The following is a 25,797-nucleotide window of genomic DNA, read 5'->3' on the forward strand; positions in this document are numbered from 1 at the left end:
GTTCAATGACTCCAAGTTTATCCTACAAGGATATGCCTTAAAATTCAACTCAAAGGAGAAGAATGCTTGGTTTACATCAAATCCAAATTTCTGAAGTAACACAGGACCTCTCAAGACTAGTCCTGAAATGTGTTGTCCTTGATACAATATTACTGTTTTTATAAACAGTATTAACTGCATAGTTTTTTGGAGACGAAAACTTCACAGAAATTCTTAAATATCCCAATGATATTTTTATTATTCACTTAAACAAGACTTGTACATCACACAGAGCATAAGAGCATGATAATAAAACCCAATCATCACCCTCTATTTTTTTTTAATCACCGAAGAGTTTAACAGCTGAGCAACTTACACAGAGGTGATAGCACTTAGATTTTCGGAGGTCTTGACAATACTAGGTATCTCATAGATCTAATTCCCAAAGTAGAGAAATCACAGATGTCAAAAGGCACAGAGGCCCTATTAAAGCACCCTCATTTATCTTTCCAGAGTGCTTTCCTTTATCACATTACTTGTTACACTTATATTTACTGTTCTGAGATGCCCAATCTCCTCATCCCATTCTGTACTTCTCATAACACACACAGCAACTGCAGAGACCCTTTTTCCCAAAACAAAGTCAGACTGTCAGGGAAGGTCTATCAGATTGTGTATCTCCTCAATATTTATATGTAAATAGAAGTCATTGCATCTTCAGTAAAGGCAGTTCTTCCTTCCGAATAATAATGAACAATTTTTGTGAGAAATGTAGAGCCAATACGTTCAACACAATACCCCCGTGTAATTTCTCAGAAATGAAACTACAACATTAATGCTTGCTACAACAGGGTTTATATTTAGTCAATTGGTTCCATGAATAGGAAATAACATGATTTATTGCAAAGAGATTTCAGACAAACAGGTGTTTAGAAGTCCAGATTGTTACTATTTTATTTAAACAAGAGTTTAATGTTTCATGCAACATTTGCACTTAAGTCTTAAATAATTGTGACAAACAGCAGAAGTAGTTAAGGAATGCACTACTTACAGACCTTAGAGAATACACAAAAAAACCTTCTCAGTATTATAGGTTATACAAAGTAAAGAACATCTCAGATACTTTCCCAAAACACTGCAGCAGCCTAGACATAGCGATATGCCTTACAAGGGCATAGGAATGTAATTCAGAAATCACATGGTAACTACCCATTTCCTTTAATTTCACAAACAAAACAAAAAGCAACATTCAACTCCACAAACTGATTTTTCAAATTATGTCTATACAATACTTTGAGTTTTATCCAAATAGTAAAAGTTAGACATATCGTTTATTTAGTAAACAATTATGTGGTAAATCTCTATTACATTTCTTCCTTGGTATTACCTGGAGTAGCCATGTTATTTAAAAGAGGGCAGGTTTGGCACTTTTATACTGATGTCACCAATATTAATATTTCTTGGGATCTCTGGCAGATTCATATTCTTTACAGCTGAAACAGCCCGGGCTGGAGCTCCTGCTAAACCAGCCTGTGTATAAAGTGAGGAAAAACGCAAGTCAGGCAAAGCTGGTCACAAGAAGATTCACTAGCAATATACACAGACAACTAACTTTTCAAGTATTTCCATGGTTACACAATTAGAAGGACCAGATGATAGTTGTGTTTGGAATGAAATGGGTTATTTGGAAATATTAAACCAGAAAGAGAAAACAGTTCACAATTCCTTTTTATATGGTAAAACATGTAATGTCAACTTGATGGAAAAGTATGTGGGAAGGAATAGGAGGCTTATCCAAGCTTGCGTAATGCGTAGGTTATAGAACAGACAATCCTGAAGTATCTGAAGTCCAATGTGCTCCCTTTGTCTCTGGCCTATTCTAAAAGTTCACATAGTTCACAGCTGACTAACAGTGGTTACAGGTTCAGAGTATGTAACCTCAGAGTAACAAGCTACTGAATGTTGGTTGAACCATATCTAAATGAATATATATATAAAGTATTTCAAGGTGGCTTAACCTAAAATGAAAAGGATAAAGACCTTGCATTTGTGGGTAATAAAGAGCATGCAGAGAGATAGTCTATAGAAGCTGGAGTCATCTGTTGTCCCACAGTATCTAATTATATGCTAACATATCTGCAGCCCACAGGCACACTGAAACAATAAATAATATCCTGGTTATGCCAAATTAAACATCGAAATACCTATTTTGTATTAAAGTCTGGTACTGTATGTAGTCTCTTTCATTTAAAGCCAGAGCCTTTCTGTATAAACATGCAAGTTTTAAAATATAGAAGTACCTTCATTACTGACTTCCATTCAGTTCTGCCTTTCAGATAAAATAACTGCCAAGTTTATACACTAGGGTATATTACTGAAATGGTTTACAGCTTAGAGGTCTGAAGACATACAGAAAATGACCTTTCCCTATCACTTCTGAAGAACCCCTTCAAAACCCTGTTATTTTAAGGACTATTAGAAGAAGGCCAATAATTAAGTTGTTACTGTATTTGATGCTGTGTAGAAAAGGTACTATTTATTTTAAGTATGGAAACATTTCTCCAGACAAACACCTGTTTGCCTGAAGTTCAGGTTCTCTATGTGTATTTAGAATCAGTTGTGTGGTTTTACTTCAGGCTTGCCACAAAAGTGTAAAGATCATTTTTGATCTTGCTGGGGGGGGGGGGGGGAAAAGCCTGGAAGATTTTAAAAACAGAACTCTTATTTGCAGAAAAACACATCATATTTAAAATTCTGTGAATATGTAAAAAAATTAACTGTTTATTTTGAAGTTTTAGGAGGATTAAAAATATTCGAAACTAATAAAAACCACAACGTGATTTTCAGAACTACTACAGTTTTGTAGCATGGCATCTTGCAGGCCCAGTATAAAGGAGCAATCCACAAGAAACAAAGCAACATGCTAAGAACTGGTTAAACATGGCTAAACCTGTAGAAACGGACGGTCTTTCATGGTAAGAGTGTTAAAGACTGAAGAAACCAGCGCATTTGCAGATAAAATATTTCTGAGCAAGAAATACAGCACAACAAAAGATGAAAAACTTCTGGAAAAGCTTGTCTCATATTTGATTATTAAATTGTGTTGGTATGTGACCACTGCTCAAAGTATAACCTGTTCAGATTCTTAATTTTCACCAAAGTTCATTTCAGTTGCAGGGTACTGAGGAATACACCTGACTTCCATTGTGTCCTCCTATTCTGTTGCTCAAAAGGAGACAGACACCCCATATACTCCTCAGAAAACAACTCTACTTTTTGAAGGCTGTCCAAAAAATATTTCCTCTGTTTTACTACTCTCTTACAAGAAACAAACGTAACATCAAATTAACATAACGTTTCCACTTACAATCCTACCGTCTCCTTCTCCCTTCAAAAACATAACACATACTCAAAACCAATTAAAGTTTCCAATTTTGAACTAACACTTTCGTACTATGTGGAAAAGCTAAAGCATCATAAATCCCTAGATTTTAGTCGCAGAAGAATTCCCAGTACCAGGAACAGAGACCAGAAAGCCATGAGTCATCTGTTATAACATACCCCCTGCCAAACACTCATACATGAGACATGCTGAAGTTGGGAAAGGCATGTAGGGGTAGAGGAGAAAGTTCAGGAAATCCAAAATCTCTAACGCAACCAAATAATTTGCTCTTACTTTGGCCCTGACATAATCCAAATTATCGGTTCTCAGAAGTACAGACACTAAGTAAAACTAAAAAGGCACGCAATAAAAGTATGTTCAAAGCATCTTTTTCCTTGGTTTCCCTTAACATCACCAAGTCTATCAGGTTATTCACTTCAAAGGCTGTTTCAGTTGCAATACCTTTCTGAAGGGGAAAATCTGGACCTAACACTAGGAGCATTAAGAAATGCAAGTATCCAAAATCTGCACCCCTGAATCTTCAATATCTTAAAGGAGCAGTATTAGACACTGCAATTTCTTGCTATTTATTTAAAAAACAGTGCAGAAGATATGAAGCTCAACACTGTGCTTTTGTATTTGTGAACTTGGAAAGACTAATTTGAAATCAAGAGGCTCCTACCAGGAAGTTATATCAAATTAAAAAATTAATGCATTTCCTTTTTATTTGGTTCTATCCTTTAAATTCTTTATTCAGTAACTGGAGAAAAATTCTTGAAGCAAAACCAAAAGTGGGGCAATGTAAACTGTTTTCCATAGAGAAGATGAAAATACTAATAAAGTAGTAACAAAAGCAATGAATTATACAATTTGTAACTGAAACAATGGGAAACCAGAAGAGTATCATAAGTGATGGACATGGTCCACACAAACAGGCATGGCTGGCAGCTCAAAAGAGAGATGCCTTCTAGGTGACTAGGATGGAGATTCCTTACCCTAATTTAATGAAAGTTAATTATTCTTAATGGACAAATAGAAGTTTTAGTATAACTGGTCATTATTTTTACCTACCTGCAGCTATCCTCTTTACACAGACTTACAGTCCCTGCCTCCCGCCCCAATGGCATAGGATACAATGGAGACACAATTGAGAATTATTTAAAATACCACAGTTGACATGACCATTGCCCTTCCACCCCCCTGTACAGTCACAACTTCCAACAGTCACATTTAATGAGGACCATTCTGGACCAGGATCAGCAAAGATCCCTGACAAAAGTACTATGAATTTCAGATTGCCTCTTTTTTTGCCTGTGAGATTGTCTTTCACTATCATATGCTGGAGTAGAGATTTTCAAACTAACATTCTCTTCTCCTGTCATTCTCTATTTTAAGTGGGTTTGTAATTCAATATATATATAATATGCATAGAAGAATACTATTTATCACAATTAATGCCAACCCTATCAAGCACAATACAGTCATACGGTATTTCTAAGAGAGAGCACACAGTTCATAAAAACTGTCTAATGGACAAAATGACTGAATAGTACTTAAACACCCAAACTGGATAACTAATACATTATTTCAAATGCTATTATATCCGAATACCTTAACATTCCTTTTTAGCATGTCAAACAGCGAACTAGTATGCAGTCCTTCCATTTATTTATGATTTCTTTTAAGGAAAGTGAACTGTATTTACAAAAACGAAGGTACTACAAGAAGTACTTCCAGCCCAGTGTGCTTTTAAGGAGTTTTAGAGGTACCTGATTAAAAGAGCCATCACTGTTTCAACTGCCTTTTTTAATAAAATAATTCAGCAGGTAAATTGTTGAGGTGCCAAGAAAAAACTGTTCCACTTGAAAAAAAAAACCAAACAAAACACGTAGCAAGCCTTAAACATGCAGTGCATGATGAATTGTCTGTCACAGCGAGAAAATTACTTAAGCAAGTGAAAATTAAACTTAAGCCATATTAATGAAATTTCAGAAATACAGTACAAATTGCATACAGCTGGATTACAATAAGCCAATACACCATATTCTTGCCACAGCTGCTTTGTATTTTCAATTTTGTTTGTTATTGAAGGCGTACCTTAATGCTGAAACACTGTATACTAAAAGTTTTAGGTTCTGTTACTACAAAAAATGTTTGAAAACATGTTCATATACTTTTAGAGTGAAAAAGCAATGCAAATGCATATGCAAAACAATAATGCTATTTTAAAGATTGAAATACACACATTTAATAACAGTACTTTTATTCTACTTGTCCCAATCTATCAAGTGAGAAACATGAGCTGTTGCTAGTTTACTTATTTCATTAGTTATCACTATAGGAAACAATTCTTCTTTCTTATCATCATCCTTTCTCATAATGCCCCACTGATAACTTTATAAGAAAGTGATCCAGGAAACATTGGTTTACTCTTTAAAAAGAAATTCAGATCATTTGGGAAAAAGTACTGTACATCATAAATGCAGTTAATATGCATAATCAACTAGAAAAAAAAAATATTCAAACCACCGTCCCAAACAACTCTACACAGAGCTAGCTAGCTCACTCAAATAAACATATAAAAACATACAGCCTACTGGAAAACAAAATAATGAAGGCTAATGCTTCACAAAATAAGCAACCCTTTTCAATATATTTTGGAGGTACCAGGACCTCTCTGCTGCTGGTATTTCATACCAATGCTTCTTTCCAGAACAAGTATGACCTCAAAGCAGCAGGGTTATGAAATCATGAAAGGATGCAATACATAATATAAAGGAATGATCATGTCCCCTGCTTATGAAGTTAAATAAATGAACATAATTAGAGAAAAAACAAAATGAAGTCTGCAAGTATATCAAAATGAGGCCAAACAGATAAGGAGACTTAAGACATACTCTTAGAAATTTTAAGCACTTGAATCACAAAGAGAATAATGGATGGGAATGATTAATTATTTGTTTGTTTTTCATTGCCAGACCCAAAAATAAAAACAGAATATGTGTGAGCAGAACAGAGAAAAAGAAAAGTAGCTTTGCAGAAATTGAAAAAACCAACAACAAAAAAAAACAAACCACAAACTAAACAAACCTGAAATCAAGCTCCCTGTTTTTCCAGTGAAATATAGATTAGATGTTAAAAGTGTTGACATATTAGGAAGAGGAAGGTCATTTGCTTGATTTTCTTTGTGTGCTATAGCATACTTCAAATTTAGGTAAAATGTTTCATACTACCCAAAAAATATTTTTAGGTAATGCTTTACAACTTCAGGCTACTAAATCAAATTACAGAATTATATTTCTTAAATCTTAAACGTATTACAATACTTTATCCCAGAAAGATCATGTAAAAAGTAAAGCTATTCATAAATTAAATAAACTTCATCTGCTTAAGATTCCAGCTATTTAAAATACCTGCAGCTTGAATACACAGATACTTAAAATGAGTGGAAATGAATTTTGAAGTACTGCAATTGACATTGACTGACATTCCAACTGTTGAGCTGAACTAAATGTTTCGAACAGCAAATGACGGGAACAATGACCATAAACTGAACTTCCAACATACATTTTACTCCTCCTTTTTAAGTTTCCTGTAATATTAATGTTCAGTGACTGCAGTTACCAATATATCTTAAAGCAAAATCCAGTGATTCAGATTGCAAGGGCAGCAAATGTACATCTGAAGTCAAGTACATACTGACAGCCCTGCTCATTTAATGTTTGATATACTTAAGGTTGAAAGATCAACATTGGTGTTTTTACATCATCTTTACAAATTGCAGTGATGATTTCATTCTGTGTATATAAAACTATTTGAGTTTGTTGGTTTGTTGCTTTTGGTATTTTGGTTTTTTTGGTTGGTTGGTTGGGTTTTAAAAGCTTTGTTCACCTGAAACACGTTCTGAAACTTCTCTTTGAAAGCAGGTAAAAGTTCTTTGTTTTCATTTGGAAATACTAAATGGTGAAGAGTTTGTATTACCTATTTTAGACTATCAGGTACAAAATTCTCCCAATAAGGAAGCTATTTCTGATACATCATCACATTGTATTTTGTTATCTGTGTGTTCAATTTTTATTCAGATTAATGTTGCATATTTTTGTTAATATTCATACAAGTTCATACTCCTTTGTTTCTTAAACAATGATACAAAGAAAAGTTAAATTCTAAAATGCAGGAAGAGAAATAAAATAAAAAATATGATGTCAATGGAAAGCTAGTAAAATACACTATAGCCAATAAAAAGATGAGGGAACTACAAGAAGAAACTAGCACAAAAAGTAGGCTACAAGGACTAGTATGGGTATTTTTACACATAATTTTTGAGTCTGGCCTACGTAATTTAATGCCTTTGACATCATTTTGCTTTCCCTTTTTGTTAAAAGTACATTTTTTCTAAAAGTCAGCAATACCTTTGTCTACCTGTCCTGTCTGGGAGACTGAAAGATAAAGGTCTGTAAGAGAGAAGAATGGAAAGAGCTAGAACAGATCAGGAGGTTCGGAAAAAATGAGGTCCAACTTAAATTCTAAATCACACGCAGTTGAACACTCCAAATAGAGCACAGGTAGCCCAGGTTTACCTACGGTACTTCCAAAGGCTCTGGATAAAATCCCAATGACCCCTCTCCCAAAAGTTCCCTCCGTTAATTACAATGATCCTCTGGCTTTAGGAGGATTGACCAGAAATCCATTCACAGATAAGCACTAAACTGAAAGGTAGGGAAATGCAGTTAAGACAACATTTCTCAGGGTAGAAATAGAATTTCCTTTGTAGCCCATCCAAGCAACATAAGAGCTGAATCAGAAATCAAAGCTAGGGACTCCCTTATAGTGGTTTAAATAATTAATCTCTATTGAAACCATTAATAAATTCTTCGAGTTTATAACTTTGCTCAAATATTTGTGAATTTAATAAATACATTTGATCTTCTTCACTAAATCCTAACTGAAAGCCTGTTCAGAAAGCTAACACATAACTAAAAAATACCTGATGTCAAATAGCTAAATTTTGTATATTAGGGGAAGCCAGGTGCACACAGTACAATTTAAAATATTTCTGAAAATGTAGCTCAGTTACAACTTTATTAGCTTCATCATTTCAGCTATAAAAGACAAGACAATTTAACCTTAAAGCAGCTATTTTGTGGATGCAAAAACTATGACAGAGGTCTAACAAGCCACACAGACTAAAGCAAGAGGGCTGTGTTATAGGTGGCAGTCCTATGAACTACAGACTATATCAATAATGATTTCTAATTTTTTTTTAATTATGGAAAGCTATGAAGATCCACTAGTTTTGATTTCTTAGTGACCAGCATTCAAAAATATTAAGTTATTACTGATCTTGATTTACATGAACTGGATTTGCTTGTATCTTGAAAATACATGTTCAGGAAAGACATTTTGAAAGATTTACAACCTTGATCAAAAAGACAAAGGAAAAGAAATAGCAATCAGGAAATTTCTGTGGATATACATGAAACAAATGATTAATGATCTGAAGAGATAGTTACCAGGTATTGTGAAATATCTCAGCATTACAGTAACTGTTAGATTTGAAAAGAAACAGTCACTGAACTAACAAAAAAAATGCATTTGTGGTGAGCAGACTGTGAAATGTTCTACTCCATCCCAGTCACCAAGTGTTTTAATTTACCACTGCTACTTCTTTACCTTCTATAATTCATTGCTGAATATAAAGGAACAAGTTGCTATTTGCCTTGCATATGCTCTAAGCTCTACATGTTTTTTTAATCTTCTACCACCTATTTTTATACTAAAAGCATCTTAAAAGAAAGAATGACTTATTGATGAATAATGGAAAACAGCAAGTATTGCAGCTGGCTGCACTGAATGGATGACTAGTCAGAGACTGGTCTACAGTTGATTTGGTAACAAAATTAACATAATTAAGAATAAATAATTAAATGCTTTTAGGTAAAACAGATACGCTTATAATACATCATAGAACGCAGCTGTTCAGTAAGTTCAGCTTTTGGGACACTGTTACTTTTCCATCAAATAAAAAAATGTATACAGAAGTTATTTTAAAAATTATAATTCCAAATATTCATCTCTGTGATCAATGGCCCTTTCTGAGTTTGATAAAAATGTTAAAATTAACATTTTCGACACCTTCATAATCTACAATACAATCCTTCTGGATGTGAATTGCTATGCGCTATATCATATCATACCTAGCTTTTTCCTAGGTAGTGCCTTTTCTTGGATAAAGTTTGGAAGTTGTGCAAAACTGTAAAATGCATTAAAAGACTTGAGGTGGTGCAGTGTAGGACTGCAGAATTAGGAGAACAGTATACATTGTACCACAAAAAAACTGAAGAATTAATTTCTCTTTTTGTTGCACTTAAGTTAGAACTAGGAAGTTCTCTGGGTCTTCTACAATGTCATTTAGTTCATATTTATGCCACCTGCAATATTTCAATCTACGCAGCTGAGTTTAACTATAGAAACAGTTCCCAATTCAAGCAAAGGTTTGTTTAGAATTTTGAATATTACACTTTGAAAATCAGATGACGTGTTCTTCTGTGGAGTTACTCCCATCAGTAAGAATCAATCACGGACTTAGCTAAGATGTAGTAGTAGTATTTTGGCTTACAAGGCATGTCTGGTGATGTTAAAAGAACAGTAATATTCTGTGTCATAGCTAAAGCAATTCTAAAATCCTTAGTCTAAGTTTCTTTCCTAAACACAAATTCAACAATTGTTGAATTGAAAAGGGATTCCCAGAACTTACACGAGTATCCCTTGCTCAGACCATTACAGGTATATACAGAATATCATTCTGTCACTCAAATCTACTCAACTGAAGACCAAATGTTCAGTTTACCAAAATGGCAGAATATTTATTTATGTTAAAGGTTCTAAAACTAAGGCTTTATATTCCTTCTAGTCTATTTCAGTCCAATTTATTATTTTGTGTTGCAGTATTATTATGACCCTAAACACCCTGCCGTTTATTTCAAGTCCTAGAGACATACCAGTAGACAGGAGAAACCTGGAGAACTACAGAAGTATCTCAACAGCAATGGCCACAATGCTATGAGATACATATAACAAAAACTAATCAGCAGCAACTCTAAGCAATTATTACTTATGACGAAGGGTACAACATCCTAAGCTAATGATGCACTATCACGTTTTTAGCACTATAAGCAAGCAGCTGTATATAGTTTGCTACTGAAGGACACACAGCATCATACAGCATGCATTTACTATAACCATGTTTTTAGTTTAGAAGCTACACAGTGTGTCACTCTTACCTCAGATTTCTCCAGTTTATTTTGAGCATCAATCTGAGTGACAATTTCATTCATGTTGGTCTCCAAAACCATTCCACCCATGACCATTTCGGCCAATATATTATGGACCTAAAAAAAGACCAAAAGAAAATTTGAAAATGTAAAATGTCCTACACGCATCTGGACAGATGATATCTAGATTCCTCAATTCAGGAACACATATATTTTGAAAGTCACTTAGTTAATGCTACCAATTTATTTAAAACCATTTGGGAACAAAGCTCATAACTTGATGTTCATTTCTCCAGTATCATCTTTGCTCATAGTTTTGTTACAAAACTTATCAGCTATACCACTTTGTTTATCAATGCTAGAATAAACTTTCACATTCATCTTTCTTTCAGTACCTGTCTTCTGTCCAGGGACTATGAACAAGAGTTCTAGATAGCATCAATAGTAGTAACACCTCTAAGGAGCAGGTGCAACGAGATTAAACAAATTGCTCACAAACAGATGTGTAAAAACTACTTTGCGCTACATCTATGAAGGAAGAGAGACATAGTGATACTCATCCACTATGAGTACCAAGACTAGACTTAAAAGTAGAATTAGCATATCTGAGCTGACCCATACATGAGCTACACCATAAACAAGGTCTCTTCAGCATCTAGGACTAAGATTGACATCTGTGACTGAAACTGAAGAACTACATAAACCCCCCAGGGACATTAATGAAACGGGTATGTCTAAACATCCCTCTTCCCTGCAACACTGATCTGGGGATGTGAGCCCTGGTTCACAAATCTCTGCTTCAGAGTCTGGGTTTGTACTTTACCTAAAGACTAATTGTTTGGGGTTTTTTTGTAAAGACGCATGCTTCCACATACTTTCTAGTAAAAATCCTAAATTAATACGTAATATATAATCTCTTAATCCAATTTTAATTCTGAAGACAAGGAACATTTTACTACTTTTCTGAAATAAACACATTGTACCATCTGACACTTCAAAGCATAATTCTGCCATTATTTTGGATATTCTTGCAATTTCCCTGTGGATCAAGGGCAGAAGTAGAGCTCTAAATCAAACAATTCTAAAGATGAGTTGCAAGTAGCGTATCAAAACCACCACACATCCTGGTTTTCTGCCATAACTCAAAACCAAAACTGAAGAATTGTTTTCCTCATGAATCATTAGTATATCTGAGTAGAAATTTAAAATGGATGTGTTTAGAGAGGCTGAAAACAGCTCTTCCTCTCTGCCTAATGCTGCTGAGCAGAGCTTTAAGAATCACTTATGAGAAAGATTAACAGCCCTTACTGAGCCACTCTCTTACTCCTGTCATATATAAGTCCCTCATAACACACCATGCTAAAAAGCGTAATATAAAAGTGGTGCCAAAGAATTAATTCTCCTGGCCTGTTATTAGGTGAATTTAAAAGTTTTTTAGCATCACAATTAGAAAGAAGATAAGAACATGGTAATCTAACAGTATTTACCCTGTCAATCCAAATGCATTCAGAGATATCACCAATATTTACTTCTTTTTACTGAAACCTTATTTTCACTCGTAGCATAAGGAAACAGTTTATAGTGTACACAAATAGGAGTTAGTAAATACATTATATGGGCTACCTGAAATACTAAAACCAAATAACTTTCATAAATTTGCATTTGGTTACAAATTTGCAGAGAATTATTTCAGAAACCCTTGGTGAAAGATGCAACGTATTCAACAGAATCAACTGAAAAAATACTGATTTTTCGGGCAATTCTCAATTTTACTCAAATGATAATATAAGTTGATGATGCAAAAAGTTGACTTAAGATGTTGTTAGTGTCAGAAAGAAAATATCAAAGATGTTAATGTGGAAAATATTATACAAGCGGCATACTAAAATGGAGACAAAAATTGCATGTATTTTTCCTTAACCAAAAAGTTAACAATAACCACTAATGGCATTTAGAAGACAACACTTCTCTACCATGGTGATTGTCATAAGGATTTTCACTTTGAAAAGGCCTGGCTAAAGATGTTATAGAATCAGTAAGCCAATCAACACAGTATTAGGTTTGATAATTCCTTAGGGAGGAGATGGTACAAGAGATGTGTTTTAAAAATAGACAGATTTGTAGCTTCAACCACAATCACACTCAATTCCAAGATCAGTGATGTTTTTAAGCTTCTGCACAGGTTTATCTGGCCTTTTTGACTACTCCACAACTTTCAAGCCATGTGGGATTCTCTTCACAACATAGAAAGACTGACTATTACCAAAACATAAAAACTACAGAGGTCTTCATAGTACAGTATTTATCTGGCAATTTTGGTTATACTTTATCAAGAATAAGGATTCTTGATTATTAAGAATAATCATTATTAGCAAGAATAATTATCAAGGATTATCAAGAATAAGTAAGGATTTTTCACATGCTATGAAATTTAGGGTTTCATGTTTTTTTTTCTAGCTTCTGAATTGGAATTATACAGACTTATAGAAAGACTAATAAATAATTCACATCTCCCTACACAAATGGAAAATTTTCTGGCTGGTCTTATCTAATCTGCACATTTACTATGAAGTGATTCTTTTCCATCTCTCAATAAAAATACAGCATAACAGTGCAAATACCATCACTTGCTACTGCAGGTAATAGATTTGGATTTTATTTTCTTTTTAAAAATGCACCTGGCTCCAAAACAGCAACTGCAGTCATCACCTCCAGATTTTAGGGGAGTATTTCTCATTTTGCTCTTTTTGGCAGAGCTGGTGATATTAAGGAAGAAATTCCAGCTGTAATTTCATCCTTAACTAACAGACCCAAATTTCAGAAACTATTAAAGTCAAAAGAATACTTCCATTGTTGAAGAACATATTTTGATTTGTGGAGGACACCTGAAACTGCACTGATAAGTACATGAGAGACTAAATTCCAGCCTACAGACTGGAAAAGAAAAGGAATTTAATTCAATTTCCTCCTAACATTCTTGAAAATTTTGGTAAGTTCTAGAACTTGGCCTTTCTTTTAAGGCACAGGAATAACGAATATATATTTCTGACTGAAGCAGCAAGAAATGACATCTCAGCAAGTTCCTGCTTACTTTGCTCTTATTCAGCAGAGAACTTCACAGAACAAGCCATAGAACTCTAGTAGGACAGAACAAAAGAACATAAAAGAGCATGTCTTGATCTTTATCATTTATTAATTTCTTAATATTAATATAAAATTATTATTAATTATTATAATATTAATTATTATAAAATTATTAATATTACTATAAAATTGTTAATTTTATTAATTAATTTATTAAAGATTAGTGATTTTTTTTAACAAAAGCGCCTCTTTTCTCAGGTAATCTCTAACAGCTTACTGAGATGAAATACTGAGGTGCTAAAGCTCTAAGACAATAGGCTGAAATCCATATGAAACCTACACCAAAATGACTGAAGAGATTGAGAATTTCATTACATTTTCACACGTTATGGTTTCTCTGAAATAAATTTCAAGGTGCATTTAAAAAGAAGTATAATTAAATTATGCCAGTTTTGATAGCTACATTTCCCCCCTAATAGGTTAAGGTAAGCAATTACAGTCCTGTCAACATCACTCATAACTGAGCTAATTTCTTCCTCTGGGTTCTGGAGTGCTACTGACACAGTGTACATACGATCTACTAGACTACATCTAAAACACTGTGTCCAGTTTGGGGCATACAAGTGCAACAAAGACATCAGTAAATAGTGAGTTCAGCAGAGGGCCACCAAAATGGTTGGGGCTAGCGCATTTGTCCTGGGCAGAGAGGCTGGAGGGCCAGAGCTGGTTCAGCTTAGACAAGGGGGAACTTGGGGGCACCTAACAGCAGCTGCAGTGCGTACGAGGGGCTGTTGGGGAGCCAGGCTCTTCTCAGCAGGGCATGACATGAGGGCAAGGGACAGGAGAGGCTGAGACTGGCCGTAAGGAAACCTCTCCCCAGGAGGACAGGCGAGCGGCGGCCCAGGGGCTGTGCAGGCTCCCTCCCTCCCTGAGCAGCCTGGTCTGACCCCACAGCCTACCCTGCTGGGAGCAACGTCTTGTACCAGGCACCTCCTGAGGTCTATAACTGAATTATCTTATGATTTTATTGTAAAAACATGGTACTTGATGATGTCGAGAGCGTCTCACTGGTAAAAACAAATGCTTTAGAGCCAGAAACTTGCTCTATCCATCATAGGCAGGAAATCCAAATTTCTGGAAAAAGCTAGATGTAGAGAATTAGGGACAATTTAAGTGTAATGCATATGTCCACAACATTAACTGTACCAAAAGTGTCTGTATACACACACACACACATATATATATATGAATAGGATCAGGTCCAACCATGAACCCGACACTACCATGTCTCCATTAGCCATGCCGAAGTATTCTGCAGCTAAAGATCAAACTCCTTGCCACAAAAGGACTGCAGTATTTAGGTTCTTTAAGCTCAGAAGCCAATATATAAGCCACTCACAAATCCTTGTGTACTTTAATCTGCCGTTTTGGAAAGAGCCAACACTTCCCAGCCAGGCTAGAAATCCTAATGACTTGTCATGAGCACAGTACCAGTTCTAACACCTACTCGAGGTCATTTGCATTTCACTGACTGGTCAAGGTACAAGTGTTTCATCCAAAAGAATATCCTGATTTTGAAACACACTGAGTCATTTCCAAAAGATTATTTCAGATACTCCACTTGTTACTATTTATAGTCCACTTTTAGTGATTTTTTTTTTTTTATTTTCCTTTTGTGTCTTTCTCTGTCGATGCAAAAAGATATTCACAGATGGGGAAAGGTGACTGCACAGAAAGCAATAGGCACAAAATGCACCTGAAGGAATAAATTCTGTATATTCAGTTCTCAGCATTTTATGTAGTACACCAAGAGGTTCCAATGCCCTTTCAAATGGAAGATTACTATAGTATTAGCATTTCTCAAAACGAGATTAATAAATAAAACACTTGTTTCTGATAGCTGGCAATATTAAAACAAAATTGCTTCTCAATGTTTGAAAAAAGACATAATGTCTGTTTGAGAAAGATACGCTCAGCATTTAAATTACATAATCACAGCATTTGAAAGGCAACTGCCAGCCTTAACTGGAAAACCCTGTAACACTTTCAGTTCTGAGTAATATGACACCTAACCATAAACAAAAGAGAACAAATTATTTCCTGAAACTAAGTCCTACTCTAAGAATATTCACGTCTCCAATTTGACAATTATACACGAAACAACACTATGCAAATCTCCCACATTATTTTCTTTTTCATCAGAAAGACATGTCTCACCATAGCTTTCAAGTCTTAAAAATAATACGTTGATAGAAACTGGCTAGATTTCACTGACAATAAAAGTCGAATCACTGCACAGTACAGTACCAAGTAACAGTTGAACCAAACATTTCACTTGACAAGAAATATTACAGGAGCTCATCACAGTACCTTGTCTACATGGAAGATTAAATCCAGTTCACAGACATTTTCAAAACATTTGTCTAGTGTTTCCACAAATACCTGCAAAGAGAAAAAGAAAGCCAGACGTCACACTTTAACAGAAACCCAGTAGTTCCATTAGATGTGAGGTTTAACAGAAGCAAATACAGAAAATAAACACCAGGCAGATTTTAAGGCATTAAAAGAATCTACAGAAATTACATGGTTAACATTATTATGTCAACAGATTGTTATCTGTAGAGGGCAAAACTGTATGCACAAGTCAGTTAATGTTATAACTCTGCTAATAGAGTCACACAGTTTTAAACAATAATTGCACCTTGAAAAAAGCAGTAACACCATCTATAATTTTTTCAGCTGTGATTCAAAGTATTCCTTCCCATTTCATTAGAACCCTATTATTAAGCAAAAATCATCTAAGTTTTTTCATCATTATTATTATTACTTTTAACAATTACTACACCTTAGGCATCTCCTGGTTAACCAGGCTACTGTTAACTTTGCCACACAGAGACACGTGTGCAATGCAAACTATGAGCATCATGCAGGTTTGTCAGCATCACATCTTCCAGCAACAGTACAGCAGCTTTCACCTGTTTTAGACCTGCTGAATTCAAGATGGACCAAGGAAAGAGGTAGCTGTCTTAATGCCACACTTGCTGATCCTGTCAGGCACACCACCACACAAATTTATAAAAGTCCAGCAGTTTCTACCAATGCAAATAACCCCTCCCTGAATCTAGAATGTAGGTGCACAAAGCAGAAAAATCCAAACAGGTGCTGAAAATCAGCCATTGATGATCTCTGACAGATACAGACTATACGTTACCGTGCTCTGGGTACTCCTGTAACAGTTTTCTTGGTAGTCATGTTAGCAAGTTTTAGTACACTAAGAGCATCCCAGCCCGCAATTAGGCAAGATAATGAAAAGATGACTGTACTTGCACTCCCAAGCTCCTGAATACCAATCACCATGTGCTTGTCATGAGTGCTGACAAAGACTCCAGACTTAGAAAGGTATAAGCACAGTTCCCTTTATGCAAGGGATAACTCCTGCTGACTTAGATGAGATGTGTCAAGATCTCTAAGCTAAATATATGCTTGAGTTTGAGAGCTTAGGGTCCCCAAAATTAAAAACAATTTCTGTAAGAATTTATAGATCATTTATTAATGACTAGTAAATAAGCTGCAAATTGTGGGAAATCATCTCAGTTTTGTACGTTTCAAAGCCGTTCTGTCACAATATGCATTTCATATTATTTAAGTTGCCACTGCATGCAATTTTTTTCCCCCTGCAATTCTAAACTCAAACCCTAAAGCAGCAATATGGAAGAAGTTAAACACCTGGTTTTTATTTTCTATCTTTTCAACATGGTTTATTAATCCCATCTTAGTCTTTTGAGAGGAACCAGATTTCAAAGTGACTATGCCCAGAGAAACAGGAATGAAAAGCCATATTCTGCTCACAAAAATAAAGTGGATAAAAGGCCTGCTTTTACAGATACATACTTATGTCTACAGACCCGGTGTGAAACAGGTCTACTTGACATCAGCAATTTCTAGTTGTCCACCTTGTATATCAGGAAAGATTACTTTTACATCTGAATATATGGTCTCAGATCCTGCTTACTCTATAAAAGAGAACAGGATCACACTCTGCTGCTGCTATTACTACTATTATCGATCTCCATTTTAAAGTCAAACTACATGTAACTGACATTCCATGCATTCAGAACAAGGATTATTCTTTATTACCAAATTATCAATTCATAACTTTAACCTGGAATATAGAGCATTTTCACAGGCAGACTCAAGACAGTAACGTTCACTGACAAGTTAAATTATACTGAAGCTAAGTGAAGCAGAATTTTTTTTCTTCAAGTAGTTGTTGTTGTGATAAGTCTTCTATAAAAAAGGGATGCAACCAAACAAAAAAACTTGTATGTTAAGCAGAACTAACTACACAGTTCACAATTATGCACAGCAAGACAAATGACCACAGATGTTCTCTTACTTTCCTTGTACCTTAGCAGAATGTGGTTACAAGGACAGTGCTATTTGATATGCAGGAAGAAGATTGGAAATACAGTGTAAACGTAACATTTATCCAAAGGTTTTAGCTACAAGAGCTAATGGTTTCACACTATTTTTGAAAGAAAATACTCCTCATGTATGTCCCCAAGTTTGCACATGAATTTCATACTCTGACATCCATCTAGTTCCTTGGCAAACACATTTCTTTTGGTTAAAACCAAAAGAAACTCAAAAAGCCTCAAAAAATAATCCCACAGATATGTGTATTTAGTAGCAGTATGTATGCCCACACATCAACAACACAGAAGTTTTATTTTTCTGACCTTCTTCCAGTAACTAGGCCTTCTCCTGTAACAACACTTGATTCATACTTACAATAGTTGCTTTTAAACATTTATGCATTCCATAGTCACAATTCCACACACTGAATGAACTCACAGATCTCTGCTTGCAATGCATGACCAGTAACGCACACTGAACATTTTTTAATCTAAGGGAAATTAGCTGGCACTGAGTATTCTTCAGAGAGATTTTTCACCGGCTAAGAATTTCACATGGAAACTTCAGACACTTTCTCCATCTTCTTTTCATGATGGAGGGTTCACTCAGAGTAACACCAGCACTGACAAGGTACTTATCTATTTTGAATAGCTTTGGTCTACTAGGTAAACCACATTTTTTACACTTACATTCCCTGACATATTTTAAGACACCTTCAAATAATCAATATGGTAAATAAAATTAGAGCCATTTTCATCACAATTTTATTTGAAAGTCAAACAAATTGCACACTGTGGCAAGCAGTGCTAGAATTTAAGTACTTCAGGCACTACTTCAGATGCTGCAGACTTTTAGATCAAAGTAACTAGAAGAGAAAACACACCAATTGTTTTGGGACACACATACACACATCAGTTCAAATGCACCTTGTGATATTACTGGAAAGGAAACATAAATGAGTCAAATAGGAGAAAAATAAGGAAGCATGCACAATGAATTACCAGCTCCCCCTTGTGCTTCATTTTTTAAACCATAATCTTTTACAGTTCAAAGAAAAACCCATGCACAACTCCATGCAAGTAAACAGAAGAAAGAAAAATAGAAAAAAAGGGAAAAACCCACACCTTTCTTTTGTAGTAAGTATGCTTTAATAAAGCCAGATACAACATCTGGAGAGTAAATTAATCTGGAGAAGTAAATAAATATTAATCAAAATACCAAATTGTTATTGGATATGTACAAGCCAGGAGTAACCTATACTCAGCAATACATCATAATACAAAACACCACCTTCACCATGAAGGGCTCATTTTTAATTGGGCAAATAAAACAACAAAGGAATAAAACATACATTACTATTGGGAAGATAACAAGGCTAGCAGAAAAATCATAACATCTAATCAATTAAATGCATCTGATGCTAATGTCAAATACTAACAAAAGCGGGTGCAAAAACAGAAGTAAAAACAACAGGAATAATTCATACCAAGAATATCCCGTCCTTTTTCCTAGGCTAAACAGCAATGGGAAACCTTAAGACAGAATTAAGTCAATCTGCCCACAGAGAGTCCTCTCCTTCACTGCTTTTGACTGTTCAGAGGCTACTGGAGACTCCAACTAGTTTAGAACATAATAGTCTGACCATATAGCCAGTTCTCCATACATGAGACTGGTTTCTCTTTTGCTTTAATGTGAGCGTTTAATAAGTCATAGTTCACGTATCACTGCAAGCATATGAAATCAACTACAGTGTTTCCACAGCCTTTCTAACTTGGAAATCCTTGGAGCAGCTGCTGCATAGTCCCATAGTTACACTGACATCCCAGTTTTCTTTCAATAATTTTTTTTAAACTACTCATAGATTATACAGAGAATGCCAAGATCACAGTGTAAGGGGAAGACTGTACAAGCCCTGCTGATTAGTCAAAAGAGAAGTGTGTTAGGTCTTTCAAGTAGACCTACCAACAGACAACACATTACCCATAAGACTTTTTAGGTAAAAACATTCTTTTTGTCCTTAATTTCTGCCCTTTACTTTCCACTCAACTCTAAAATAAACTAATAGTGTAAACTGATAACTACTTTGGGATTTTTCTACCAAAATAGGTACCCCAGTCATAGGCCTCTCCCTTTTTTATTTTATCAGCATAAAAGCATCTCTGGTCAGGATGATTTAACAACTGAGAAAAAACATCCTTCATGAACTTCACTGCATTTCCCATATGCATCTTACTGGCAACACTATCTTTCAAGGCTATACAAAACTTTTCATGGAAGACTGATCTCACAGATTTAGCCACATACTGAGTCAGTATGTCTTGGCAGTACAGCAATGGACTAAAATCCTCAAAAATGCTTCTTAGGTCCAGAGGATAGTTAGATACCACTTTAAATGTCACTCAATTTTTCCTCACGGCAGTCTACAGCTATATTTTCATATGTTCTTTATTTCCATGCACTATAAACTTACATTCCATAGGCTAACAAGAAGAGTCTGAAATAGCTACAGCTGATGATATAATTTACACTGAATCCAAAAGAGTGCAAAATCTACCAAGCATAGCACAGATGCTGACCTATCTCCCATGCAATCAGTCAAAAACAATAAGCAGAATCTTGTGTTTGCATTTAAATTTTAAAAATGGACAAAAATTAACAGTGTGAATTTGCCTGAGGTGTTCAAACACATTTAGTTTCAACGCAATATAAAATCTAAGGCAGAGCCTATGATTTGTAACATATACAGCGCATTCATTAAGCTTGAGCAAAGAAGACTTATCTGTGAAACAGCTCTGACCTAATGGTGATGTAAGCGGCCTTCACAGAAATGTCTTAAATATTACAACAAAAGCTTTATGCTGAAAATGCAGACTGCCATATGTAATCTAATCTTCTATAGATTTTTTCAGTTTACAAGACAAAAAACTCTAAGTGCTAGACTGAGTTCTAGGTTCATTTCACTAGTTCATTTACTTGAGATCATTAACTGGCCCTCTACATAACTACATATTTAAATAATTCAGTATATGTATGATTCATAACAAACTCCAGACGGCTTACTCGTACCTGTGTTGTCTTTGGACTACAGTAAACAAAGATGTATGAAAATGGTTCAACACTTCTCAACAAAAATCAGACAAACCTTATTTGCTTGAGTAGATGTGTATGCTTATATACTGCCAGCCTGCATTGCATGTGTGGTTGGGATGTAATAATAAACTTTCTGAGGATGCTTTTCCAACGAAAGATACATTTAACTCTGACTGCCACTGCTAAGAGGATTAAACAGATCCTTCTTGTGAGCCAGACTGCAAATTAAAAATGTTTAATTAACCTCTGTATACTTTCTACTATAATCAAATGGTTGAATTATGATGATCTAGAGAAATGGGAATACTGAACAGCTGCAGGTACTGTGGTGAGACTGTATTTATAAACAAAATCACACTGGCCAGAAAAACGGTACATAATTTTACCGGCATATAATTAAACACTGGGGCATAATAGAAAAGATGTGAAATATAAAGACTGAAATCAAAAGACTGGATCGAAATCCATCAAAGCACTTCTGGCACAAGAAGAAATGCAATTTAGAAAAAAGTTTAAGACCACCCTAATTCAGATAGTTGGAGGGCTATACAAATATAGGCAGTAGTAAGCTCAAGCAATTGCTTCAACATCTTAAAGTAAAATTTAGGTTGCACTGTGTAACTGGAAATAACTGGAAGCTACTGAAGTGACATTTTTAATATATGGTAAAGAATAAAATCTTAGTTGAACTGGTATAGTGGTATATAACCACTATATATATATATATACACATAACAGATCAGACTGATTGACCTAGATAGTCTTTCCTACTGCTATTATCTGATTAAACACAAGATATTTATAATACCCACCATTTCTGAAAAACATCCCTAAGGCACATGAAATATTAACATGCTTCTTTTATCAGTTCATAAATATTTTAGCACTTCCACATAAGAAGACATACTATGCAACAAGCAACTAAGCAACTCTGAACAGCAAACTGCTAATAACAGGTAAGGTTACTGTGTACCTCACTCAGTAATTTGCACTGTTCAGATATTGCAGAATGTTTTAATGACCAAAGATGATGTAAGAATCTAGAAAAAGAGTTTCCCTCCCTACTACCCATACAGCCACTTGGAAAGATAATTTGTATCTGCTGTCCAGAAGAGCACTGTAGGTGACTATGAGAAGCTCTTCGGCTCTAAGAAAAGACCGTGGGGACTTGTGAAGCCTTTAACGCTCACAGTGCTTGCTGCAGTGAAATAATCAATAGATACAGGCCCATGCCTCAGGACACCACAGATTTTACTTGTGTAATAAATCAATTCTCTTGATTTGCAAGCTTTTGAAAGGCTTAACAGTAAGTGAAGCATACAGATATATAAATATATATATATATATAATGCATGAGTATGTGTATATATATCTCCACAACCCATTTTCTGTAGTGACATACGTCACTTCATGCTGTGAAACTATTTTTTGCCACATCTGACTACACCAACAATCACCAGTGAAATTGTTTATGTGCAGTTTTTGAGTTGAAAAATCACTGGTGTAGTCAGAGTTCTCTTGACGTAAGAGCGTTCCTATTACCAGACATTACTTTTGTTGCTGAGTTAATATAGACACATTGAACAGTTTAAATCACACATGCTGTATTGGCAGCCTTGCAGAAGACATTGCACTCGAGGAGTTAGTGATCTTGAACAGGCCATGTGTGTTCTACTGGGCTTGAGAAGCCTGTATCTTACTAATACAATCTATAACTTATAATACCTTTGCAAAAGGTAAACTGTGAGTGGATCAAGGAGTGAAATGTACTGATACTAACACCAAGAGACTGCTGCATCTTTAGGAGTTAGTGATCCACATAACACTTAACCTGCACAGGCACAGGCCTGTGCTGCGCCACACAAGTTCTTTGGCTACAGGATAAACTCAGCTCACCATAACGGAGGAGCCTGCAGGCAGCTCCCACTTGGTACCAGTGGTTACACCACCTGCATGGCCTTGCCAACACCTCAAAGCGCAGCAGGAAGTTCTCATGAGAACATGCTTTAGGAACAGAATTGTTTTCTTATGAGGAGATATTATATAATAGCTCAAAGGTCCTAAAAAGAGAGAGCTTCTCTCCGTGGACAGGATCTGCTCTGCACAGCGCACCATGGGAAAATCCACCTGGGCTCCATTGGATGCTGCATGAACACAGGATGCCCAGCATCTGAAGGTGTGTAAGATTTACCATCTACATTCCTCTTCTTATTCTGTTTCATTGAACAGTTATCTTATTAACCCATTTTATTGTCAAGCCTTTCTCAATGAGACCCAGAAAGAACCTGTAGTGGCTCTCTTTCTCCTCACCTCTCCCCACCCACCTGGTGCAGAACACATGCCTAGGGCAGCACTTGCACTCATTTTCTAAGGCATATCTGACCAAAAGCTTGTAAGCCACAAGGAAAGTTTCATCCAAAGAGGTTTTGGATGTGTTAATCTATTATATATTTGTAGTGAATATATATATATGTGTGTGTGTCTGTGTGTGTATTTACACACACACCCAGAGCTTTACATATCAAGTTTAACTGTGTTAAACTTGTCTAGCAAATGCTTGAACCCACTTTTATCTGCAGCCAAAGCAAAGCTTTGAAACGCTCCAGCAAAACACAGCTGCTGATTGTTCAGTAGGTTCTGTACTATTTCCTTGCTTTCTCATCAACTTGGGAAACAACTTTTTCAAAGACAGTCCAAAAAACTGCGAACAATCTGAAAGTAATACCCAACACTCTGGGTGTGTGCACAGTATGAAAGCCACCTTCACTTCCAATTATTGCAGAAAAAGACACAGCTAGATACTGAAGTTCTAAGGTACTTAGAATTCCACTTATTCAAAAAATGAAGCAGAAAAAAAAAAAACAACTTACTTGTATGAGGTCTAAAATGCCAAGCTCACTTTCTGAAGAATCCACACAGAAGACAAAATACAAGGTGGCATAGTGTCGGTAAATTAGTTTGTTATCAGATCCACCTATTAACCTAAACAGAAAGAAAACAGGAAAGCTTAGTTAGCATCTCAAGATAAGTTGGGCAAATCCCCAAAGTTACTTCAGTTAAAGGAGGCCTGTTGTTAACAGCTGGCTGGAGTTCTCCCAAATCCACCGACATCACAACTTTTATTTTGTGATATAATTACAATGGAAGAAGACTAAGTACTGAGACAAACCAAGTTATATTTACCACACAAGCACAGTTATTGTTATCAATGTGGATAATAATTACATCAACATATGCATCTTTTTATTAAAAATAAATTCAAACAGACCATGCAGTTTCATCAAAAAATGGGTATTAAATGTGCCTCCACTACACACTAGTGGGCACTGTACAGGGATTAATCTGCTTTATAGATTAACTGAGTGTATGCCTATGAATCCTTCCCTGCCCTTCTTAACAGAGCAGGAACAGAAAAAGAAAACTATAAAGCAGACTGGTATTTGGATTACAGAAAAAAGCCTTAAGTTGGGTTTATGATCCACTTAATAACCAAGGACATGTGTAACACTCTTGTGCTACAAAATGTTTGATATCTTCAGAAATAAGACTGTACTACAACTAAGAGTTTGGGCTGCAATGTTAAAGTCGCAGAAGCAATTAAATTCAAATGGACTCACTAATCATCAAGTTACTGAACAAGAACAGAAGAGGTCTAAACAGGTATTTCCTTCTACTCTTCTGCAGTTGTGATCCCAAAGAAGGTACATAAATCATAGGAAGAGATGTTCTTCAGATCATTGACATTTGCTTTGAGCAGTCACAGGCCCAAAGCCTTTGATACTGTCTCCCAAAGCATCCTCCTAGAGAAGCTGGCTGCCTAGGGCTTAGACAGGTGTACTCTTTGCTGGGTAAAAAACTGGCTGGATTGCTGAGCCCAGAGAATTGTGGTGAACAGAGCTAAATCCAGTTGGCAGATGGTCACAAGCAGTGTTCCCCAGTGTGCAGTGCTGGGGCAGTCTTGTTTAGTATCTTTATCAATGATCTGGATGAGGGGATCGAGTGCACCCACAGTAACTTTGCAGACAACATCAAGTTGGGCAGCAGCGTTGATCGGCTCAAGGGTAGGAAGGGTCTACACACTGTGTTCCTGGACAGGCTGGATCGATGGGCCAAGGTCAGCTGTAAAAGGTTTAACAAGGCCAGGTGCCAGGTCCTGCACTTGGGTCACAACAGCCCCAGGAAACACTACAGTTTTGGGGAAGAGTGGCTGGAAACTGCCTGGCTGAGAAGGACCTGGGGGTGTTGGTTAACAGCCAGCTGAGCATGAGCCAGCAGTGCCCAGGTGGCCAAGAAGGCCAATGGCAATCTGGCTTGTAGCAGCAATAGTGTGGCCAGCAGGAGCAGGGCAGTGATCATGTCCCTGTACTCAGCACTGGTGAGGCCACACCTTGAATACTGCGTTCAGTTTTGGGCCCCTCAGGACAAGAAGGACTGTGAGGTGCTGGAGCATGTCCAGAGATGGGCAACGAAGCTGGTGAAGGGTCTGGAGAGCAGGTCTTATGAGGAACAACTGAGGGAACTGGGGTTGTTTAGTCTGGAGAAGAGGAGGCCGAGGGGACCCCTCATCCCTCT

The 25,797-nt window shown here is 36.0% G+C and overlaps 1 protein-coding gene across 1 annotated transcript in view; it reads right to left on the reverse strand.

Moving 5' to 3' along the window:
• Positions 1-815: 815 nt before the first annotated feature.
• The window catches only part of AP3S1 (adaptor related protein complex 3 subunit sigma 1), a 30,628-nt gene continuing 5,646 nt past the window's right edge, over positions 816-25,797 (reverse strand). Inside the window, exons 3-6 of the mRNA XM_064438380.1 lie at positions 24,096-24,207; positions 16,090-16,161; positions 10,645-10,752; positions 816-1,509 (exon numbers count right to left, since the gene is read on the reverse strand). Coding sequence (XP_064294450.1) covers positions 1,381-1,509; positions 10,645-10,752; positions 16,090-16,161; positions 24,096-24,207 — 421 coding nt within the window. The 3' untranslated portion in view covers positions 816-1,380. The remainder of the gene's footprint in view (positions 1,510-10,644; positions 10,753-16,089; positions 16,162-24,095; positions 24,208-25,797) is intronic.

Source organism: Phalacrocorax carbo, chromosome Z, assembly GCF_963921805.1.
Source record: "Phalacrocorax carbo chromosome Z, bPhaCar2.1, whole genome shotgun sequence".
Lineage (NCBI taxonomy): Eukaryota > Metazoa > Chordata > Aves > Suliformes > Phalacrocoracidae > Phalacrocorax > Phalacrocorax carbo.